The 21,542-nt window shown below is 36.4% G+C and overlaps 1 protein-coding gene across 1 annotated transcript in view; it reads left to right on the top strand.

Annotated features, from left to right (window-relative positions):
* Window positions 1–1,295: 1,295 nt before the first annotated feature.
* Window positions 1,296–21,542, top strand: part of zdhhc8a (zinc finger DHHC-type palmitoyltransferase 8a) — a 23,402-nt gene continuing 3,155 nt past the window's right edge. The window contains exons 1-9 of the mRNA XM_051686054.1: window positions 1,296–3,761; window positions 11,080–11,201; window positions 11,332–11,489; window positions 15,449–15,621; window positions 15,868–15,970; window positions 16,044–16,135; window positions 16,219–16,348; window positions 19,701–19,809; window positions 19,898–20,004. Coding sequence (XP_051542014.1) covers window positions 3,679–3,761; window positions 11,080–11,201; window positions 11,332–11,489; window positions 15,449–15,621; window positions 15,868–15,970; window positions 16,044–16,135; window positions 16,219–16,348; window positions 19,701–19,809; window positions 19,898–20,004 — 1,077 coding nt within the window. The 5' untranslated portion in view covers window positions 1,296–3,678. The remainder of the gene's footprint in view (window positions 3,762–11,079; window positions 11,202–11,331; window positions 11,490–15,448; window positions 15,622–15,867; window positions 15,971–16,043; window positions 16,136–16,218; window positions 16,349–19,700; window positions 19,810–19,897; window positions 20,005–21,542) is intronic.

The following is a 21,542-nucleotide window of genomic DNA, read 5'->3' as shown; positions in this document are numbered from 1 at the left end:
ATTACTGAAATAAATGAACTTTTCCACGACATTCTAATTTATTGAGATGCACCTGTATATATATATATATATATATAATTATTATTATTTTTTTATTTTTTTTGCTTGTTTATTCGGTGCTATTAGTTACAAATTAAAAAAGGGAATGGAAAATGCACACAGCAGTCACGCTCGGGGTCTCAGGAGGTTAATATCACCAGATCTTGAATTTGAAAAAGCCCCCGAATTCATGATCTTGAAAAAAAGAGTGTAAATTGATGCTGTCAACATTTTTTGCTGTTTCTCAACCCGTATTTAACAACCTGAATATTGAGACCTGGATTTCACGACCTCAAATTCCCCACTTGAATAAAAAAAACACTTGGATTTCACTACCCAAATTTCTATGAGGTGAATTCACACAAAATATTTTCAAAACTTTTTGATAACATCAAATTACATGCTGAATTTGGTAACAGTGGTATTTATAGTAACACCATAACCATACATGATACTTCTAGTGAAACCATTGTAATAACACAGGACAACGAGTAATAAAATTAGAATTGGTTTTACTACCATAATTAAACTGTAAAACCAATTTTTACTGCATAAACATGGTATATGAAATATATTTCATTTTTGGGTGACCACACACCTTTAAGTTAAGCAAACCATTAGTGACAATATGCTTACAATTATATCTAAAGGTTTCTTAAAGGGACAGTTCACCCAAAATTGAAAATTCTGTCATCATTTACTCACCCTCATGACATCCCAGATGTGTATGACTTTCTTTCTTCTGCAGAACACAAATGAAGATTTTTAGGAGAATATTTCAGCTCTGTAGGTCCATACAATGCAAGTGAATGGAGACCAGAACTTTGAAGCACCAAAAAGCACATAAAGGCAGCATAAAAGCAATCCAATCAGTTTTGGGTGAGAACAGACCAAAATGTAACTCCTCTTTCATTATAAATCACATCAAGTTTGATTACACACATACATTGTGCTTGTGTCAAGCACTAGGAAGTGTAATTGAGCTAGAAATCATTATCGTGCCTAGACATTGCAATGGCAAGATATACAGTGAAAAAGGAATTACATTTTGGTCTGTTCTCACCCAAAGCCGAGTGGATCACTTCAGAAGACATGGATTAAACCACTGGAGTCTTATGGATTACTTTTATGCTGCCTTTATGTGCTTTTTGGAGCTTCAAAGTTCTGGTCAACATTCACTTGCATTGTATGGACCTACAGAGCTGAAATATTCTTCTAAAAATCTTCATTTGTGTTCTGCAGAAGAAAGAAAGTCATGCACATCTGTGATGTCATGAGGGTGAGTAAATGATGAGACAATTTTAATTTTTGGGTGAACTGTCCCTTTCAACTTGGATCAAGTTCGTTGCTTTTGCAGTTCAAGTTATATTTGCATACATCTAATTTTGAAGAGAATTTGCAAGTAGACAGCCATCCATATAAAAGCAGAAAAAAGTCTTGTGTAAGTAGGACTGGAATAGATGTCTGTCCAGATTGACGGTTAAGGCCAACATCTGTAAGTTCTCGTTCTTCAACTGGGACTCACAGAAAAATAGAAGACCTGCAATAAAAAACAATGCAATTCAAATATTGCCATATTACCCACTTCAGTATCACATCTTATCTGGTCACAGGAGTATTCCCAATACTAGAACACCTCTTATGATGCCTTTAAAACACTATAAAGGTTTTTGTATCCTGGGCGATACAGCAGTTGAGAAGCTGAAGCGAGGAGCAGTGAGTAAGTTGGCCAAATTTCAGTGAAAATGATTGAAAATAGAGTCCCTGCAAATACTGAAGTCATGTGACTTTGTATTAAAACTCTGGCATCAATTCACAATCTTAATTTAAATTGTAAAAACTCACTGACACTCACTTTTGCATGCTGTTTTCATGAAAAATAGGATACATGCTGCAAAATCATCAATAAAATATGTCAGAAAATAGCAATAAATTAATTGTTTTCATCAATTAATTTGAGGTATTTTAAGTATTTTGTTTCTGGAGTAATTCATGTGCATCAGTGAGTGAACAGGCAACATTTATTTCCATTGACATCTGTTTTTTTGGTGTGCACCATGTAAGCTTGCAAAGGTGGAAAATTGTGATCAATGATGAGAAAGACTTGTGGGACATCCCATAATAAACTCAAGTCTGATGAATGTAAATTCTAGAGTTATAAAGAAATAACAGGTTATTCTATTTCAACTCCATGCTACGGTATATCAAACATGATCTTGAGATATCTGGCATTACAATATAATACTCAAAAAGAATATCAGTCTTCTGTATTTGAGTCTCTTTGGGTGGATTTACTGCAAAGCCAATCCCTCAAAAAAACAATGCAAAACATGTTAAAAACTGAAGCATGAAGCAAATGAAACATGAGTAATGCACTGGACGTCTCTGAAATAGAAAATACATACAAGTGACATTAATAACAGTATTAATCATAATCATATTTAATCCTTTAGGTAAAACACAAAAGACACTAACTGTTTCCCAGCACATTTTACAGGTTCAGCAGATGACAATGTATTTAACTGTGTTATATTGTTGTGAGATATACAGTTGTAATATTATAAAGATAACTTGGGACGTGCTCATTTGGACCTCTGTGGACCAAATAGTGAATGTTGATTAAACATTGAAAATTGATTGACGACTGATCCCGACTTTTACAACTAAAAATAGAGGTTAAATCGACACCTCCTTGCTATCTGATATGGCTGATACGATTTCAATAGAAGACTATTATTATTATTGTTATACTATACTGTCCAGCCTCAGTTACTTCAATAGTATGTCTATGCAATGCACACAATAACACCGTAAACTAAAAACATAAAACGAGGATTCAATAACGATGGGGATAAAACATACTTTAATAAACGTAAAAATAATCAATATAAAAGTTACAAGAAGTCAATTTCAGAAGTCATACATATTAAACGTCACAGTAACTTCACCGGACAACGTAGATACATCGCGATCGGTTAACACACGAGTAATGTTTGATTCATAAAAGCATGACAAGCAATATAAGCTTCAACAACAGTACCAGAACACATATCCAAACATTATAGCAGGTAAACAACTTCACCGAACAGATAACAGATAAACATCCATCTAGACTGCAACGATGATGTCCTGAACTGAGCTGAACAGCGTAGTTAGTTTCTCCAGCCAGAACATGAGACAGCCGGCACCTCTTTCCTGTGTTTACGGACATGACGTAATGACCCGGCAAATCATATAAGCTTACCGTAGGGAATCGGGGTAATGTAAGGACATTGTTTTGAACACTGATTGTTTATGTACTCAATCAATAATGGCAATTTGTTCATTTTTAACCAAAATATCTACATAGTGCTGCTTTAATCAAAAGATAAACTTTTAGTGTGTCATGTTCCAGTGCTCCGCCCTCTATCAAACCACGCCCCCACAGTCCCGCCCACTGTATTTGATTGACTCACTGGAGAATTAGACACACTGTGGATTTACACACATATATGTTTTATCATTTGATTTGAGATGGCAATGAAGGACTGTTGTGTGTCTGATGGAATCAGCATGATTGATGGATGGATGGATTGATTGATGGATGGATGGATTGATTGATTGATGGATGGATTGATTGATGGCTGATGAGGCTCCAGGATGCGCGGGAGCAGCTCTTTTATCCCGGTGTCCACTGCTGCTGCTCTGCTGGTCACTGCATCCACACTCTTCTTCGTCTTCACGTGAGTCAGTATTAATGATTGATCATTAATCATGAATGATTTACTTCAGCACTTTATTTAATGAGATCTTTATAAGAATAATCTGATTAACAGCCAGTAATTTTATTGTCACCACACAACATTTCCAAATGTTTCTGTCCTGAAATATTACAGGAAAAACATGTTTGTTTAGATGTTTGCAGACATAACTTTTAGTTTTCATTGTTTCTATTGAAAGAAAGATATTTTGCTCTCTCTGTCTCTCTCTCTCTGTCTCTCTCTCTCTCTCTCCCTCTGTCTCTCTCTCTCTGTCTCTCTCTCTCTGTCTCTCTCTCTCGCTCTCTCTCTGTCTCTCTCTCTCTGTCTCTCTCTCTCTCTCTCCCTCTGTCTCTCTCTCTGTCTCTCTCTCTCTCTGTCTCTCTCTCTCTCTCTCCCTCTGTCTCTCTCTCTCTCTCTCTCTCTCTGTCTCTCTCTCTTGCTCTCTCTCGCTCTCTCTCGCTCTCTCTCTGTCTCTCTCTCTCTGTCTCTCTCTCTCTCTCTCTCCCTCTGTCTCTCTCTCTCTCTCTCCCTCTATCTCTCTCTCTTGCTCTCTCTCGCTCTCTCTCTGTCTCTCTCTCTCTGTCTCTCTCTCTCTCTCTCCCTCTGTCTCTCTCTCTCTCTCTCATGTTGTATTGTCCTGTAATGAGGTTTAAAGCACAAAACTAGAACAAACTCTTTTTTTTTTTGTTCTTTCAAAGGTTTATTTATTTATATGTAATATCAGAAGTACAGTTCATACGCACAGTATGTGTGTATGAACTGAGCTGAACTCTGTATTGAGATGTGATGTTAATCCAGTGAAAGTAGGGCAGTGAGCCACAGCTCAAACTGATTATACTTGCACATACATATTAAACAAATATTAATAATGTCCTTTAGTCTGAATTCTTTAAAATAACGTCCAGGATTGTGTCTTTGTCAATGCAAAAAATGCTTCACTATTTGTCTGATTTGACGTGTTGAGAACTATCATGCTTTTTTATTGTTTATTCATTCACATCATGAAAATCTAATTATTGTCTAATTTGATCAGTTAATGTATTTGGAACGAGTTGTCATTGACCTCTGCTGCAGCATCAGTCCCAGTTTTCCTGCATCCGTCACTCATGTTTCATGTTGATCGCCGCAGCAGATGGATGTTCAGGATTAGGATTTTCTCCCACTGATGTTTGATTCTCCATCCAGTAATAACGGGGTGTTCATCAAGCGTGTGACCCCCACTGAAACACATCTGTCATTGTACAGGCCTGTGATCTGTGCAGACACCAGAGTTTCATTCATTAAATCAGAGTTGTGCTGATTCTGAGAGTCCAGAGCAGATAGACACGTATTGTTGAGAAGAAGTGAAACTCTGACTGTATAAAGACATTAAAGACTCTCTTTAATCACTGTTTTAGTTTATTGTTGTAACAGAGTCTGTGTGCTGGATTTACTGGTGTCTTGGTGAATTTTAGTGGATGTCTGAAGTTCACACAGGTGTCCTAACAGAGGAATCACAGGTGGTGTTCGGCACATCAACACACAATACACTTTTTGTCAAATGTTTTTTCTTTTCTTTGTGTAATGCATTAAAACATCTTTAAAACAAATGACACTCACGTTGATATTTAGTTATATCGTGCAATGTTCTGACCATTGTAGGTGTGAATTAAGTGGCCAAATATATTTCAAGGGCTGTACAGACTTAATATTGTGAGATTTTTTTGAGTTATGCAGGTGCTGTTCTAACATTTAGGCCTCATCTAAAAAATAAAGGTTCTAACTTTAACGGCATTTGTGGCATAATATTGATTACCTCAAAACATAATTCCGACTCGTGCCTCTTTTTCTTTAAAAAAAAAAAAAGCAAAAATGGAGGTTACAGTGAGGCTCTTACAGTGGAAGTGAATGGGGCCAGTTTTTGGAGGGTTTGAAGACTGTAGCTTATAATTTTATAAAAGCACTTACATGAATTCTTCTGTTAAAACTGTAAAGTTTTTAAATCGTCGTTTTTACAGTCGATTTGGGGTTTACGACGTTACATCGTCATGGCACCGATGTTGTAAAATTGTCTATAACGTTCCACAGATGCAGTTAGTAAGTGATTTTATCACAGTAAAATCATGTTAACACACATATTGTTTATGTCTTGTGTCTATATATATATATATATATATATATATATATATATATATATATATTTTTTTTTTTTTTTAAAGAAAAGTAAAGATGAGTCAAAAATAAAATTTTGTGGTAATCAACATTATGCCAGAATCTTCAGACCATAAAAAAGGTTCTTCACTAAAAAATGGTTCTTCTATGGCATTGCTGCAAGAACCACTTTTTGGAAGCTTTATCTGAAAGAGTATGACGTCCAGTCAAGAGTAATCATAACATTTAATGAAAGATTATAAGATAAGTAAATTCATCAGTTTGTGGAATCAGATTTTGCTATTTGATCATTTTCAACTCATTTCTTTGCTAATGAGTTTTTCCTTGTATGTATGGAATATGTAAATATTTGTTCCCAGATGTTATATTTTTCAGCATGCAGTGGTGTGTAGATTATGATACATTCTGAGCCTCTCAGCCTAAGAAACTGCTGAAAAATCACACAAAATATTAAAGGCAAAACATTTTTACTTTTTTTCTTTCTTATTTGACATTATATATATCTGGGTGTAAATAAGGTGGCTCTGAAGAGCTTTTGTTTTGTTCCCAATCATGTCAACTGTATCTGAGAAAAATTTCATGTTCATACGACAAAGCAATCAAAAGTTATAACATTACAAAAATAATTTATCATAGTGTCCAAAAACATCTCCAAACAAATAAAACATAATAATTGTACATAAGAACTAATTACACATACAAACACAACAATGACTAAAGGTTTGCATAGCATGCAGACATGATTTTAGTAATGAGATTTCACAGAATGAGTTTCATTCTGTGTCATTTGAGTCATCATTGAGTCTGTGTCATGTATTTGGCACCATCTCCTGGTGGCCATATGTAACATTGTGCTTCATGTGGATTATCTAATGATCTATGCATCTGATTATCTTGTGTGTGGACTCATTTGAAAGATAATCACCTCCTCTAAGTAATGATATGTGATATTTTATGTTCCGTGTATTTTCGTGAAGTTATAAGCAAAAATGCAGCATATAAGCAACACCAACACAATTGTCAAAGACATATACTTAGCTATTACTCACTATATTTTTGTCTGTGAGTAAAACAAATAGACTGGTTGTATTCTACTCTTTGAGAGCTTTCCAACAACATATGACACATGACTATTTGATCAGTTCAAGACAGACTTAAATTATCAAGACAGAACACTTCTGATTTATCTGCAAATTTCAAAGCACTTGTTCCATTTTGGTCATAATGTCTGCATGCATTGTAAAGTTTCTAAACTTTCAAACGATACCTATTTTGTGCTGGTCAAGTTATTAATATTCTGATTCATATTCATATATTTTTTTAGACTGGCCATACTAATATAACTAAACTAATGAGAGTGTGGCACGCCAGCTGTTCTGTGTGACACCATCGGAGTGCTGGATTGATTTTGGGAGTTTCAGTGCTCTCGGATATGCACACAGACACACTGCTGAATAAGAGTTGAAAATGTTACTAGATGTGTACATGTGGTGTAGTGGTTTAAGCTCTGGACTGGGAGGTTGTAAGTTTGAATCCCAAACAGGTTGATTCCTGAATTATCACTTCATGTCACTCCAGGATGATTGTGCTTGTGATGAGTGACAGCAAAGTCACTGTGGATAAAAGTGTATGCTAAATAACTAGTTACTAAATTATCCTTCAGTTTGAGATCTCAAGTCTTAAAGATTTGCAGCCATTCGGTTACAGTGACAGTGTTGTGTACTGTATATATATATATATATATATATATATATGCATCCTTAACATTGACTTCTGCATAGAGAGCTGCACACTGCTGTTAGATTTCATATCAGTGTGTTTTTCATCAGGGATTGTAGCGTGTGTGGATGTTGTGTCAGGTGATGAACTCTCCGCTGGGCAGATGGTCACAGATCAGTGTTGGTCAGGTCTGCTGGAGATATCTGTGTTAATCCTTTCAGAAGAAATGAGGAACTTAAAGAGTAAAAGCTTTTGTCCTCAGAGAAATCTCTCCTGTTTGATACGTGACCTACATTCATGTAAAGCTGTGACTGTTGTGTTACTAATCAGATGTGATTCATGTAGATATTTTATTATTGTGATAACTCATGTCACTCTGTACCTGCTTTGTCCGTGTCTCAGGACAGTATGGTGTCATAAATGTGTGCAGTCTTATGGATCCAACAGTTTTGTACTCATAAACGGTGGCAGACGGGTCTTTGATCCAGATTCTGTAATCTGGGGATTAATGACGTACACTCACTACTGGAGTTTCAATCTGATCCCACTGGAGTCTGTGACCTTCAATCATTGTCTCTGTGTTGATTTTGTTCTGATGTGTCGAGGATAGAATGTATGTTGAATATATTAAGAAGTAAATATGAGAAATTTTACAGAAGGATGTGACAGAAAGGACAAAATATAAAGAAATATGTCACTAAAGATGAATTGATGCACATTAATTGGAATGATAATTTCAAATGTCATGTTGTAGTTACAAACGCAGGTAGCGTTACACATTTATTTAATGAAAGACTGTGAATTTAATCTGCGTCCCAGCGGCTGTGATTACCTCTTCATCTAATCTCATGCTCCGGATGGAATCTTCTCCCTGTTGCACTGATCCACACTTTTAATTTTTATTTGTGGCGCTGTAATGTCCCTCAGGGCTGGATAAGGTCCTTTAGAGAGGCCAAAGAAGTTTTAATTGACATTTGAAAGTTTATGTTGTGAATTCTGCATCCTGAATTTTATTAGACCAAAAAGATAAATAATAAAGAGAGGTTCTCAATTGATTATAAATCAAAACAACATATTGGTGTACTGACTTGAAGTTGATGTCAGTAAACATTATTTCATAGGTCTGTTCTTAACCCTCCTATGGTATTGAAAAATGGCGCCTCCCTTTGGTATTCGGGGTCATTTTTGACCGGAAGGGTCAGATGTGTGACCCTTTTTGTTTTTACTGATGATAATAATACAATTTCTTTTTCCATGAAGTAAGAACAATAAAATTATGCATTTCCTTTGGGATTTTATTATTTACATGTAAATTAAAAAATTTATACATTTTTGAAAAATAAAATAAATCAGAACCTTCACTTCTATAAGTTGAAACATGAAGGAAATATGAGAATGTGACATAAATTTGAGGCAGATTGAAAACAAAATATAAATAACACGACTTGAAAATCATGTCATGCCAGTAACAGCCAGTAGATGACTGTAGACACATACTGTGTAGTCTGATGACTTGTAACCTAATTTTAGATTTTATCACAAGATATGCATTTGAATATTTATTTCGACATTATCAAACTATTATTTGTCAAAGTTTATCATTTTAAATTGATTTGAAGTGTCAGTTTTTGCAGTTAATGTCGTTATGCTTGCAATCAAACCTGACCATGGTGTTACAAAGAGAAGACACAGAATAAGCATTTTTCTACCAATCATTTATTTCAAACATAAAAATGCAACAGCTCAAAATAAATGCATAATAATGTCAAGAAAATAAACATCAAGAAACAGAAATGAAATGAGTGTAAAACAGAATCAGAGCAAACATTTTGCAGTTTCAAACTTTCTATAGTAAAACTTTATTTTGCAAACGTGTGTGTGTATGTGTGTTAGTGTGTGTGTGTGTGTGTGTGTGTGTGTGAGTGTTAGATTGCTGTCATCAGCTGGAAAAAAACAAATGACTTGTAATGTCAACAATGACCAAAAGATGGCTGTAGAGCTCCACTTATTGTAGCCCTATGTGTGTGTGTGTGTGTGTGTGTGTGTGTGTGTGTGTGTGTGTGTCTTTGTTCTGCATTGTGAGTGTGCTATCATCTCAACCCTTCATTTCTGAGTGTGTGTATTTAGTAGGGCTGCCCCCGACCAAAGATTTTCTTAGTCGACTAGTAGGCGTTAGTTTAAGCCATTAGTCGACTAGTTGTCGCACATTTACGATATTAATATAATTACTTAAATATATATTTTTGGGGGCATCAGAAAATGGTTTGAGTTGCAGTGCTGAGAAAGAATGTTATAAGTAATATTGCTAACACTGTTCTACATTACAGAGAAAACTAAACTGTAATAATGTAAAATATACATTTTACAAGCGCATGCACGAAGTGAGCCACAGTGACACCTGCAAAAGTGGTAATGATTCTGAATGTGTCGGAAAAACCAGCAAGGAGACTGTCTGAACATTTTGTTAATTTATCTAATGTTAGAGCTAGTGGCCATGCTAAGTGGCTAACGCTAGGCTACTTACATGTTTCAAATGTTAAGCCATGTTTGAGGTTGATGAATGATAGGCGAACGTTTGCCTGCAGAGTTTGCATGTCACCTTCTTGGGGTCATCCTTTACCCTCTCGAAATAATCCCACACCGACATAATTAATTACCATATGGACCAACAGTGTAAATGATTATGTCTGTCCGTCACTGACTGCATGACTTCATCACTTCCTGTGGGTTTTTTTTTTTCTGCGACCAGCCAACCAATCAAGACTTGGTCGACCAAGACTCTTCTCATCGACTAACGTTTGGTCGACTATTAGAGGGCAGCCCTAGTATTTAGCATTGTGCTTTTTTATAATTATTTTTTTTATTTTATTTTTTTAACAAATGTAAAAAAAACAAAAAGCTCTGTGTTATAGTCTCACCAGTTCATTTTTGTGTGTGTGTAAGTGTGTTTGTATGTGAGTGGGTGTATATGTTTTGCACTGAGGATGTTTTAGAGTCTCACCCTGTAATGTCTGTCTGTTTTTTTGTTTTTGTTTTTATTTTTTCAGCATTGTGGTTGATTTATTGATAGTATTTATTTTTTGTCTTTCCCATTCATTTTCAATGGTCGGTCAATTTTGACTGCGAATACCAAAGGTGTCGATTTTTTTTATTTTTATGACCACCGAAAATGTATTTGGTCAAAAATGACTGAATACCATAGGAGGGTTAAACAGTAAACATGAAACATTTTGCTGAAAGATTATGAAGGCCATTTTAATGTGCAATGATAAATAGTTCACAATAAAACCAGGAACATGTATTAACAAAATAGAGCCATTTTTGGTTCATGGTTAAGGTGGGTTATGGTTAGACTAGAAGTATCAAATCTTGCCATTATAGAAACAGTAAACATGATGTTTGAGCTGTGAGCATCTCTTCTCTTCCTCAGGTGTCCTTGGCTCGCTGAGAATGTGTCACTCGCTCTCCCACCATGTGTCGGAATCGTGTTCCTCTTTGTGATGGCAAACTTCACCATGGCAACGTTCATGGATGCCGGTGTGTTCCCGAGAGGTCAGTTCGAGTCAAACACATGATCACCACTGATTGTTATCCAAGCAAGGCTGTAATTGTGTGTAGACCTGATGTATAAGCTCACATTAAACACGCTCTCACACACTGACGCTCTGTGTTTTCACAACAGCTCATGAAGATGAGGATAAAGACGATGATTTCCGCGCGCCGCTCTATAAGAACGTGGAGGTGAGAGGCGTGCAGGTGCGCATGAAGTGGTGCGCTTCCTGTCACTTCTACAGGCCACCCAGATGCTCACACTGCAGCGTGTGCGACCAATGTGTCGAGGTGAGACTGTGTGTGTGTAAGAGTGAAAAACCATGATAGAGAGACATTGTTTGATACTCTGTTCTCTAATGGGTGTTCTGCAGAATATTTCTGAATAAGAATTGTTGTCCAATGCAACACTATATAACAGACTAATAAAATGTTGAATTAATTGTAATCTTTCATGTCTTTATTGAACACATCCCATTAAATATTCACAGTGCTGTGGAAAAATATACTGTAAGTGAACCTTAGGCTAAAGAAATCAACAAAAGCTAATTAGAGTCAGGAGTTGGTAAACCTGGCATTCAGTTAATTAAATGAGATTGAAGGTGTGGCTTAGAGCAACTTTGACTTATAAAAAGCACTCAAACACTTTGAATTTGCTATTCACAAGAAGCATCTGCTGACGTGGACCATGTCTTGCAAAAAAGATCTCAGAAGACCTACTATCAAGAATTGTTGCTTTGCATAAAGCTGGAAAGGGTTACAAAGTTATCTTGAAGAGCTTAGATATTCATCTGTCCACAGTTAGACAAACTGTCTATAAATGGAGATGATTTAGTACTATAGGTACTCTCACTAGAAGTGGCCGTCCAGCCAAGATGACTCAAAGGGAACACCACAGAATGCTCAATGAGGTAAAAAAAAGAACCCTAGTGTGACAGATAAAGACTTGAAGGAATCATTGGAACTGGCTAATATCTCTGTTCATGAGTCTACTATACAGAAAACATTAAACAGGCATGTTGTTCATGGCAGGACATCACGAAGGAAGCTGCTGCTTTCCAACAAAAACATTGCTGCATGCCTGAAGTTTACCAAAGACCACCTTGAAACTCCACAATGCTAATGGGCAAAAGTTTCATGGACTGGGGGAACACTAAAGCCCTGTACACACTTGCAGCAACTTTAATGCTTGATGTTGCTTGTCTCTGTACTGTGAAGTCGGCAGTGGGCGTTCCTTCTGCTGTCGCTCTAACGTTATAGGTGGACTTCACGTCTGGCCATATTTTTTAAAAATCTAATCACAGATGAGATATATTGCCAGTAAACTAAGATATCACTCTAATGTGACAAGGAATTTGTTTTTTTGTCGCTAAAAATGAACATTTTGTAGGGGAAAATGTTTTAATATGAATTGCAGCAGTGCTCAATGCATCATAACATTAACTAGATGAGTGATCTATCAATGTATGAATTTAGCTTACTCAGACTGCTGACAGTTTCTTTTCCACGCATCATTTTTATTATATCCATGTATATGATTGCAGACAAATCATACAGAACAGTGTCAACGCTCACAGAAACATTAACTTCTCTGTATTGCATGCACTCAACTAGTATTAATCCCATGAAGCATTTTGAATGACATAATCGAATATAAAACGATGGAAATATATAAAACTATTGATTTGAGGTTTTTGATTATCAGTATAGAAACAATATACGTAGCTTACGTTTATTGCTAAATATTCTGATATATACAAATATATAATTAGTTTGAGGGTGAAGGGAGAACAAGTTGATTGTGTCATTCTTGGCCGCAGTTCTCTGATTGGTGGATCTTTCTCTGCTGGACCACGGGTAGTGTAGTTGGTAACCAGGAATTCCACAATTAAACATGATTTTTAAACAATGAAGTTGAAATACGGCGGACTGAACAACCTTGGTGCTCACGGTAGGTCTGTCTTTAAATGTTTGTAAGTTATCGGTAAAAATCAATTTGTCTATGGAAAAAATGAATGCGAGTTTTACTTCCTTGTGTTCCGCCGCCGGACAGCAATTCCGAGTACACTTCCTGTCGCCTTTGAAGGAATGCAATGTGAAGGCTGTACTAAGTAACATATATATTTAACAATGTTATCAAAGTGGGTAGCAGGCCCAACAACGTGATACTTGATTGTTTTGGGTTGAATGAATCACGTGACTGCATCACATGACAAAAATATATTTTTTCCATTTTCCATGTCCACACTACAATGTGAGTTTATCCACTTGGGAAAGCGTACTGTAGCCCATACATGCTACAGTGGTAAATCTTGGGGTATTATCAGAGGACTTCCTGGGCTTTTCAGAGATACCAAATGTTTGAGAGTTTGGCCATGACAACTTCCTCTTCTTGCTCTATAAATATGGATTGAAATGTATCACAGTTCAGTTCAGCACATCAAATACAAGAATTTATCCACTTGGGAGAATGTATTCAAAAAGCTCAGTTTTGCTGGACCAAAATGCCATGTACAGCTGAAGTCAGAAGTTTACATACACTTAGGCTAAAGTCATTAAAACTCATTTTTTAAACACTCCACAGATTTCATATTTGCTAACTATAGTTTTGGCAAGTCGTTTAGGATATCTTTTTTGTGCATGACACGAGTGATTTTTCTAACAATTGTTTACAGACAGATTATTTCACTTTTAACTGACTATATCACAGTTCCAGTGTGTCAGAAGTTTACACTAAATTAACTGTGCCTTTAAGCAGCTTGGAAAATTCCAGAAAATGATGTCATGCTTTTAGACAATTAGCTTCTGATAGGAGGTGTACTGAATTGGAGGTGTACCTGTGGATATATTTTAAGACCTGCCTTCAAACTCAGTGCCTCTTTGCTTGACATCATGGGAAAATCAAAAGAAATCTCAGACCTCAGAAAAATAATTGTGGACCTCCACAAGTCTGGTTCATCCTTGGGAGCAATTTCCAGATGCCTGAAGGTACCACGTTCATCTGTACAAACAATAGTACGCAAGTATAAACACCATGGGGCCACGCAGCCATCATACCGCTCAGGAAGGAGATGCATTCTGTCTCCTAGAGATGAACGTAGTTTGGTGCGAAAAGTGCAAATCAATCCCAGAACAACAGCAAAGGACCTTGTGAAGATGCTGGAGGAAACAGGTAGACAAGTATCTATATCCACAGTAAAACGAGTCCTATATCAACATAACCTGAAAGGCTGCTCAGCAAGGAAGAAGCCGCTGCTCCAAAACTGCCATAAAAAAGCCAGAATACAGTGTGCAAGTGCACATGGGGACAAAGATCTTATATTTTGGAGAAATGTCCTCTGGTCTGATGAAACAGAAATGTAACTGTTTGGCCATAATGACCATCGTTATGTTTGGAGGAAATAGGGTGAAGCTTGCAAGCCGAAGAACACCATCCCAACCATGAAGCATGGGGGTGGCAGCATCATGTTGTGGGGGTGCTTTGCTGCAGGAGGGACTGGTGCACTTCACAAAATAGATGGCATCATGAGGAAGGAAAATCATGTGGATATATTGAAGCAACATCTCAAGACATCAGCCATGAAGTTAAAGCTCGGTCGCCAATGGGTCTTCCAAATGGACAATGACCCCAAGCATACCTCCAAAGTTGTGGCAAAATGGCTTAAGGGCAACAAAGTCAAGGTATTGGAGTGGCCATCACAAAGCCCTGACCTCAATCCAACAGAAAATTTGTGGAAAGAACTGAAAAAGCATGTATGAGCAAGGAGGTCTACAAACCTGATTCAGTTACACCAGTTCTGTCTGGAGGAATGGGACAACATTACAGCAACTTATTGTGAGAAGCTTGTGAAAGGATACCCAAAACATTTGACCCAAGTTAAACAATTTAAAGGCAATGCTACCAAATACTAATAAAGTGTATGTAAACTTCTGACCCACTGGGAATGTGATAATAGAAATAAAAGCTGAAATAAATCATTCTCTCTACTATTATTCTGACATTTCACATTCTTAAAATAAAGTAGTGATCCTAACTGACCTAAGACTGGGAATGTTTTCTACGATTAAATATCAGGAATTGTGAAAACTGAGTTTAAATGTATTTGGCTAAGATGTATGTGAACTTCTGACTTGATTAATGTGTTTTCAAACAAAAACATTTTAGTGTGGATGTGACTTTATAATGTTATGTAATGAACAATGAATTATAAACAGCACAGTAATGCTGCATGTTTTGTAAATCTCATCAGGATTTTGATCATCATTGTCCGTGGGTGAACAACTGCATCGGGAGGCGGAACTACCGTTTCTTCTTCCTTTTCCTCCTCTTTCTCACTCTTCACATGGTTGGTGTTTTCTGCGGTGGTCTCCTGTATGTCCTTGATCATCTGGAGGACTTGTGGGAGCTCCACGCTGCTGTGACGTATCCTTATTTAACTCCATGATTTAACAGTGAAGTGTCGCATTTCTACACTCCTACAGCTCCTTCAGCCCCGCCCCATCTGCCAGACAAACTGATAGTCCCGCCCCAAACTCATGTCATTGGTTGAGCCAGAAGTTGACATGTCGGGCCGCTCAAATAAACAGATTAATATTTTGAAAGTGTCACTTTCAGTTTTATTTTTTTAGATGATGTTTGCAGAACTGCACCTTGACTGTGTGTGTTCAGGTTGGCGGTCATGAGCGTCTCAGGTTTGCTTTTTATTCCGATCTTCGGTCTGGCGTGTTTCCATCTGGTGCTCGTGGCACGAGGTCGCACGACTAATGAACAGGTACGAGCATCTTTGACATGCACTTAAATCTGGTTTAAAACTGCATTTGCTCTTACTTAACTCTTCTTCACAGGTGACTGGAAAGTTCCAAGGAGGAGTCAATCCATTTACACGTGGCTGCTGTGGCAATGTGCAGTTCGTGCTTTTCAGTCCCATCACTCCAAGGTGAGCTCGAAGTTTTCAGAATACTTACATTTTTCACAATGACAGTATCACAGTGAACATCCATTCTGTTCTTTTTACGGCAGATACGCAGATAAACTGTGCGACAGATTGCCGGTTCGCATACAGCCTCCTTTCCAACGGCCAGCGTCTCATAAACCGACCCCTGTGAAGAGTGCAGACAACAGCGTCCAGAACCAAATACTGCCAGAGAAGGTGATTTCAGACTCTCATCTCTCTCTGGATGGTTTAGTTTATTAATATTTTATTTGTGGTCAATCACCAAATCACATAATGACCTGCATTTAACACCACCTCACTTAGTTTTACAGAGTTTTATAGAGAATACAAAGATAAAGTGAATGTATGAAGATAGTATCGTGTAAAGAGGATCTATTTTGCCATAAATTTATACAAGGTTCTCGCCCTTTTTGACCAACAAATTTCCATGACCTTTCCAGGAGTTTGTGATAATTGGATACATATTTTAACCCTGTAAAGCCTGACATATAAAATAATTGTCTGAAAATTTGATTTTTAGTATCATTAGACAAACTATAAAAATAAATCGTAACATTTTTTTTTTTTTTTTTTTGCATCATATATATCAATATGTATCATATTTGATACATTAGGCTTTAAAGGTCATTATCCTCCTGCACTTCATTTGTGTGTAGGACATTTGTTATGTAAGTTTTTCTACAGTGGTAAATCTTGGGGTATTATCAGAGGACTCTTTGGGCTTTTCAGAGATACCAAATATTTGAGAGTTTGATCATGACAACTTCCTCTTCTTGCTCTATAAATATAGACTGAAATGTATCACTAGTTCAATTCAGCACATCAAATACAATATAAATATAATTTTTTTCAATAAACATGTATTTTATGCACCAAACACTATATTGACATTTAAAAAGGGAAATTGTAAAACTTTTTTCGCTGGGTCTCAGGAACTTGATGACATCATAATAGATTGTCAGGTAAAATAATGAGATCTTTATAATGACAGAGCAGGCGGCATATATGGAAATATACAGAAATATTAGTTCTCTCTTTAAATATATATTATAAATGTATTTTTTGTGGTGTGCATGAATGTACTGTAATGGTGTTTGAGAGAGATTCCTCAAAAGTCTGTTGTATCATGTTTAATACATGGATTTCAAAGGGGTGTTTTCAATAAAATAATATACAACATTTTAACCAAGCACAAGTTGCTTATATTCAGCAATTACTCATTTTAAAATATCAGTAACAATATAATCATTACTGTCACTTTTAGTTTATTAAAATAAGCTGTCATTTATCCCAACATAAGAGTCACTTTTCACGCAAGTCCACCGGCATTTTAAATAGGTCGATATAAACATTGAAACCACTTTTTTCTCAAATAACCACTAGATGATGCCATAAACATGTGAAACGTATATACTATAGATTGCTCACAAAACTGATATAACTGGATTGCAAGGAACATCTTGCTTATTAAAAATATTTTAGAGCATTGAAAAATTAGAAAAATATATTCACTTTTGAGAATGTATTATTTTCCGTCCGTGACTGGAAAACACAATTTTTAAATTCCCTGATAGTTCCAGGTTTTCCATGACCATAAGTACCCTGTTTATATTTCAGCATATAAGGTTGTTGACATGAAATACTTTAGTAAAACTGACATGTCCCGCACTGTGTCATGCTATATGCTCCTTCTAAAACTACATTAATCTATAATAATTATGTATGCAGCTTTTATGACCTCATATTAATATAATGCCACATGTCACACTGCAGGATCATTTCAAATCTAGTTCAAATAATTTCGAAAAGTACAAATATTGTAGTGTTTCAAAAGAAAGCAAACATTTTTTTTTTTTTTTTGTGTGGATTTTCTCCCCTTTTTCACCCAATTTGGAATGCCCAATTCCCAATGCGCTCTAAGTCCTCGTGGTGGCGTAGTGACTCGCCTCAATCCGGGTGGCGGAGGACGAATCTCAGTTGCCTCCGTGTCTGAGACCGTCAATCCGCGCATCTTATTACGTGGCTTGTTGAGCGCGTTACCGTGGAGACGTAGCGCATGTGGAGGCTTCACCCTATTCTCTGCGGCATCCACGCACAGCTCACCACGTGCCCCACCGAGAGCGAGAATCACATTATAGCATCCATGAGGAGGTTACCCCATGTGACTCTACCCTCCCTAGCAACCGGGCCAATTTGGTTGCTTAGGAGACCTGGCTGGAGTCACTCAGCACACCCTGGATTCGAACTCACGACTGCAGGTGTGGTAGTCAGCGTCTTTAGTCACTGAGACCCCTGAAAGCAAAAAGTTTTTAAAATGTTTCATAATTTAAAAGAAATATATTTATTTTTAACCTCCTGAGACCCCTGTGGACAGCGGGATTAAGTTGTGAAATTTTAAATAACACTAAACTATAAAAAGTCAGATTTTTTTCATCAAATAGTTTATGATGTTTCCAGGAGTGTTGATTATTCATGTTTTTAGACGTTACAGACATTACATCAGAAATTAGCATAATTAATTCAGATTCAAAGTAATGTCCAGCATCATCCAATCACTGTCAACCATGTTAAAATAAAATGATACATTATAAATTCTGAATCTATGTACTGATTATCATTGTCACATGTCTGTCAAACATGTTGAGTGATCCAAACATCATCTGCAGCCTGAAACTGAACTTTTGATCAGATTTTAGGAGTGAATGCACTTAACTGCATAGAGAGATATAGGATGCTCCCTTGCTCCCTATTTAGTGAATGACTTAACCTCCAGTGTGCTGTCTGTCTGCACTGGTCTCAGAACAGTTTGAAATGCACCTTATTTTCATCATAACTCCATATAAAGCCTCTGAAAGACACATTTTCCAGTTTTTGGATGAATCCATTTATTCTCAGTGTGATAATGTACAGTAAATATAGGATATTTGAACTGAATCTGAGCAACAGTCCACGAATGTGGTCGTTGTGTTTATCAGCGTGCTGTTTCACGTTAAATCGCTCAAATTTTAAAAATGGCATATCGGATGAAACTAGAGACTCTAATCTTTGGTCTCAAACAGGTTTCAATGTAAAAACTTAATTAGATTTCTTATCAGATGTAGTTTTGTTGCCGTTTAAACCAAACACAAACTCCACTGTGATCGACGTCATGTAGTTTGGTCACATGACTCGTGCATCGAAGGTTTAGCCCTTTACTGACAGCTCAGAGTCTCCTGAACTGAGATCAGTCGGTTTAAATGAAATTAAATTATGCGCTGGGTATAGCAAAGCCAAAATACAACGTCCATGCATGTGGACGAGGGGGCCACATGAGGTTAAAAGAAAAATAAGCATTATTCCAAATGCATTAATCAAAATTGTAACCTAAAATATTGATGTTAATTAAAAAAGGGGATATGGTATGTGTTAACTACTCCATTATATGCATCTCAAACCTATTGTAACACTATAGTAATAGTAATATATCTCATTATTGGTGTCTATAGAATTGAGCGTTTATGAGCTGGTGTCTTCTATAACTTTTACATGTATGTACTATGTGTGATAGTCTGTAGATGAAGTAGACGTTCCTGATATTAAACGATTGAGCGCTCCACCGCCGCTACCCCCGAAACCAGATCCAGTCCTGCTCAAGAACCATCTAGCTGCTTTGGAAGGTGTGTGGACATGTGTAAATCAGTAAATATTCTCTGAGTCACTGAACACTAAATAATGTCACTCTTTTCTCATTTTGCTTCATTAAAGAGAGTTTGCGCCATTCTCGGACTGCAATGCCCTCAGGACACAGTATAAATAAACTTCACACTTCAGAATCGCCCACAAGATTGCTGTACCAAGTTCACAGAGATCAGGTGAAAATACACATTTAAGATCTGTTCCAAATCTTAGTGAGCTGTCTAGTATATGTGTGCCGACTGCCTATTTACAGTAGAGTGTCTCAAGTTAGTCACTTATGAGGTTACATTTTGGTTAGGATGCTGCCTTTGGGGCCGTTCACACAGGACGCGATGCTTCTTGTTGTTGTTTTCAGCAGCTCATGCCATGAGAGCATCATTTTTAAGATGCCATGATAATTTAAAAGAACTTTAACTTTTACAGATGTGACCAGGGTCAGAAATTAACAGGGGCTTGTGGCAAAAATGCCATTGAAATGGACCAAAATGCCCCCCAAGATTCTTGCCCTCGCAATGAGTTTTTTAATTATTATTTACAAATACACACACTGCGATCTTCATTTGAACAATTCGATATATATTTCTAAAATCCCAAGAGTGATTTGTAATGCCTGTTTTTAATCTATGCCTTTGTTTTTGCCTTTTTTATTCATTTGGTATGAAGGTGTTGATAACAGTTTTGTCATAAAGCTGGGGAAATGTTGTCACGTTCATCTCTTTATTAGTTGTATGTTAACTTAATAGCCACAATGCACATTATGCAGTTTAGAGGTCAGGCAATTATGTAAGTGTTGAAACATGCTTGTTGAGATTGTAACTGAAATATTCCCAAATAAATAAATATTGAATCACAAATTGATAATTGGAATCTAATTTAATCTAATCAAATTGGGAAACCAGTGCCAATACTCTACAAATATTAGCTGATGTTGATTTAATTTTATTGGTAACAGCCTACAGTATCTCACTATTCAGATTAAATTAATTGATTAAATTAAAATATTTGACATAAAAGGATGACACACATGTGTTGTCATTTTACAAGGTTTGAAAAATTGCCCTTATAATGGTAAAAATGCCCCTTAATGGAAAAATGTATTTCTGACACTGCCAGAGACACCTTCATTCTGTTCAGTTTATTGCGCTGTGCCACTTTTTTTAAAGCACATTCTGTGTGAACGGCCCTTATAAGGCAGTAAGGCAGCTCATGATGTTCTGGAACAAAGTTTTAAATCTTTCTATATCTGCAATGCAAAACAGTTTTCTTAACCAGTATTTTTGACTTGTTTTCCATTAAAAATATCTAAAAATCCTTAAAAACAAGATTTATTTGCTTGAGAAGCAACACTGCATACTGTTTTGAAAGGATAAATCATACCCCCTTCAAATCTGATGCATTTTTGGGCTGCTGCCAGCAATTTTTCACACTCAAATTAAAAGCTCACCATTCACACATACTGTGCACTAATTGCAAAAAAAATTGGTCTCATTTTTTAGAGAACCCCCCTAAATAAAAAATAAAAACTCAAATGATTCATAAATAATATTGTATGTGTTTATAATAATAATAATAATAATAAAATAAATTGTAAGCATGTAATTCTGGTTCTGTTCACTCAACCTCACTTTGAAAAGTCTCATTTTATTCCACTAGGTGGCAGAAAGCACAAGGAATAATATTTTTTCCATATCACAATATACAGATCTGAAATGTA

Source organism: Myxocyprinus asiaticus, chromosome 43 (assembly GCF_019703515.2).
Source record: "Myxocyprinus asiaticus isolate MX2 ecotype Aquarium Trade chromosome 43, UBuf_Myxa_2, whole genome shotgun sequence".
NCBI classification, from domain to species: Eukaryota; Metazoa; Chordata; class Actinopteri; order Cypriniformes; family Catostomidae; genus Myxocyprinus; species Myxocyprinus asiaticus.
The sequence above is the reverse complement of the archived record's forward strand: the minus strand, read 5'-3'. Positions and strand labels throughout refer to the sequence as shown.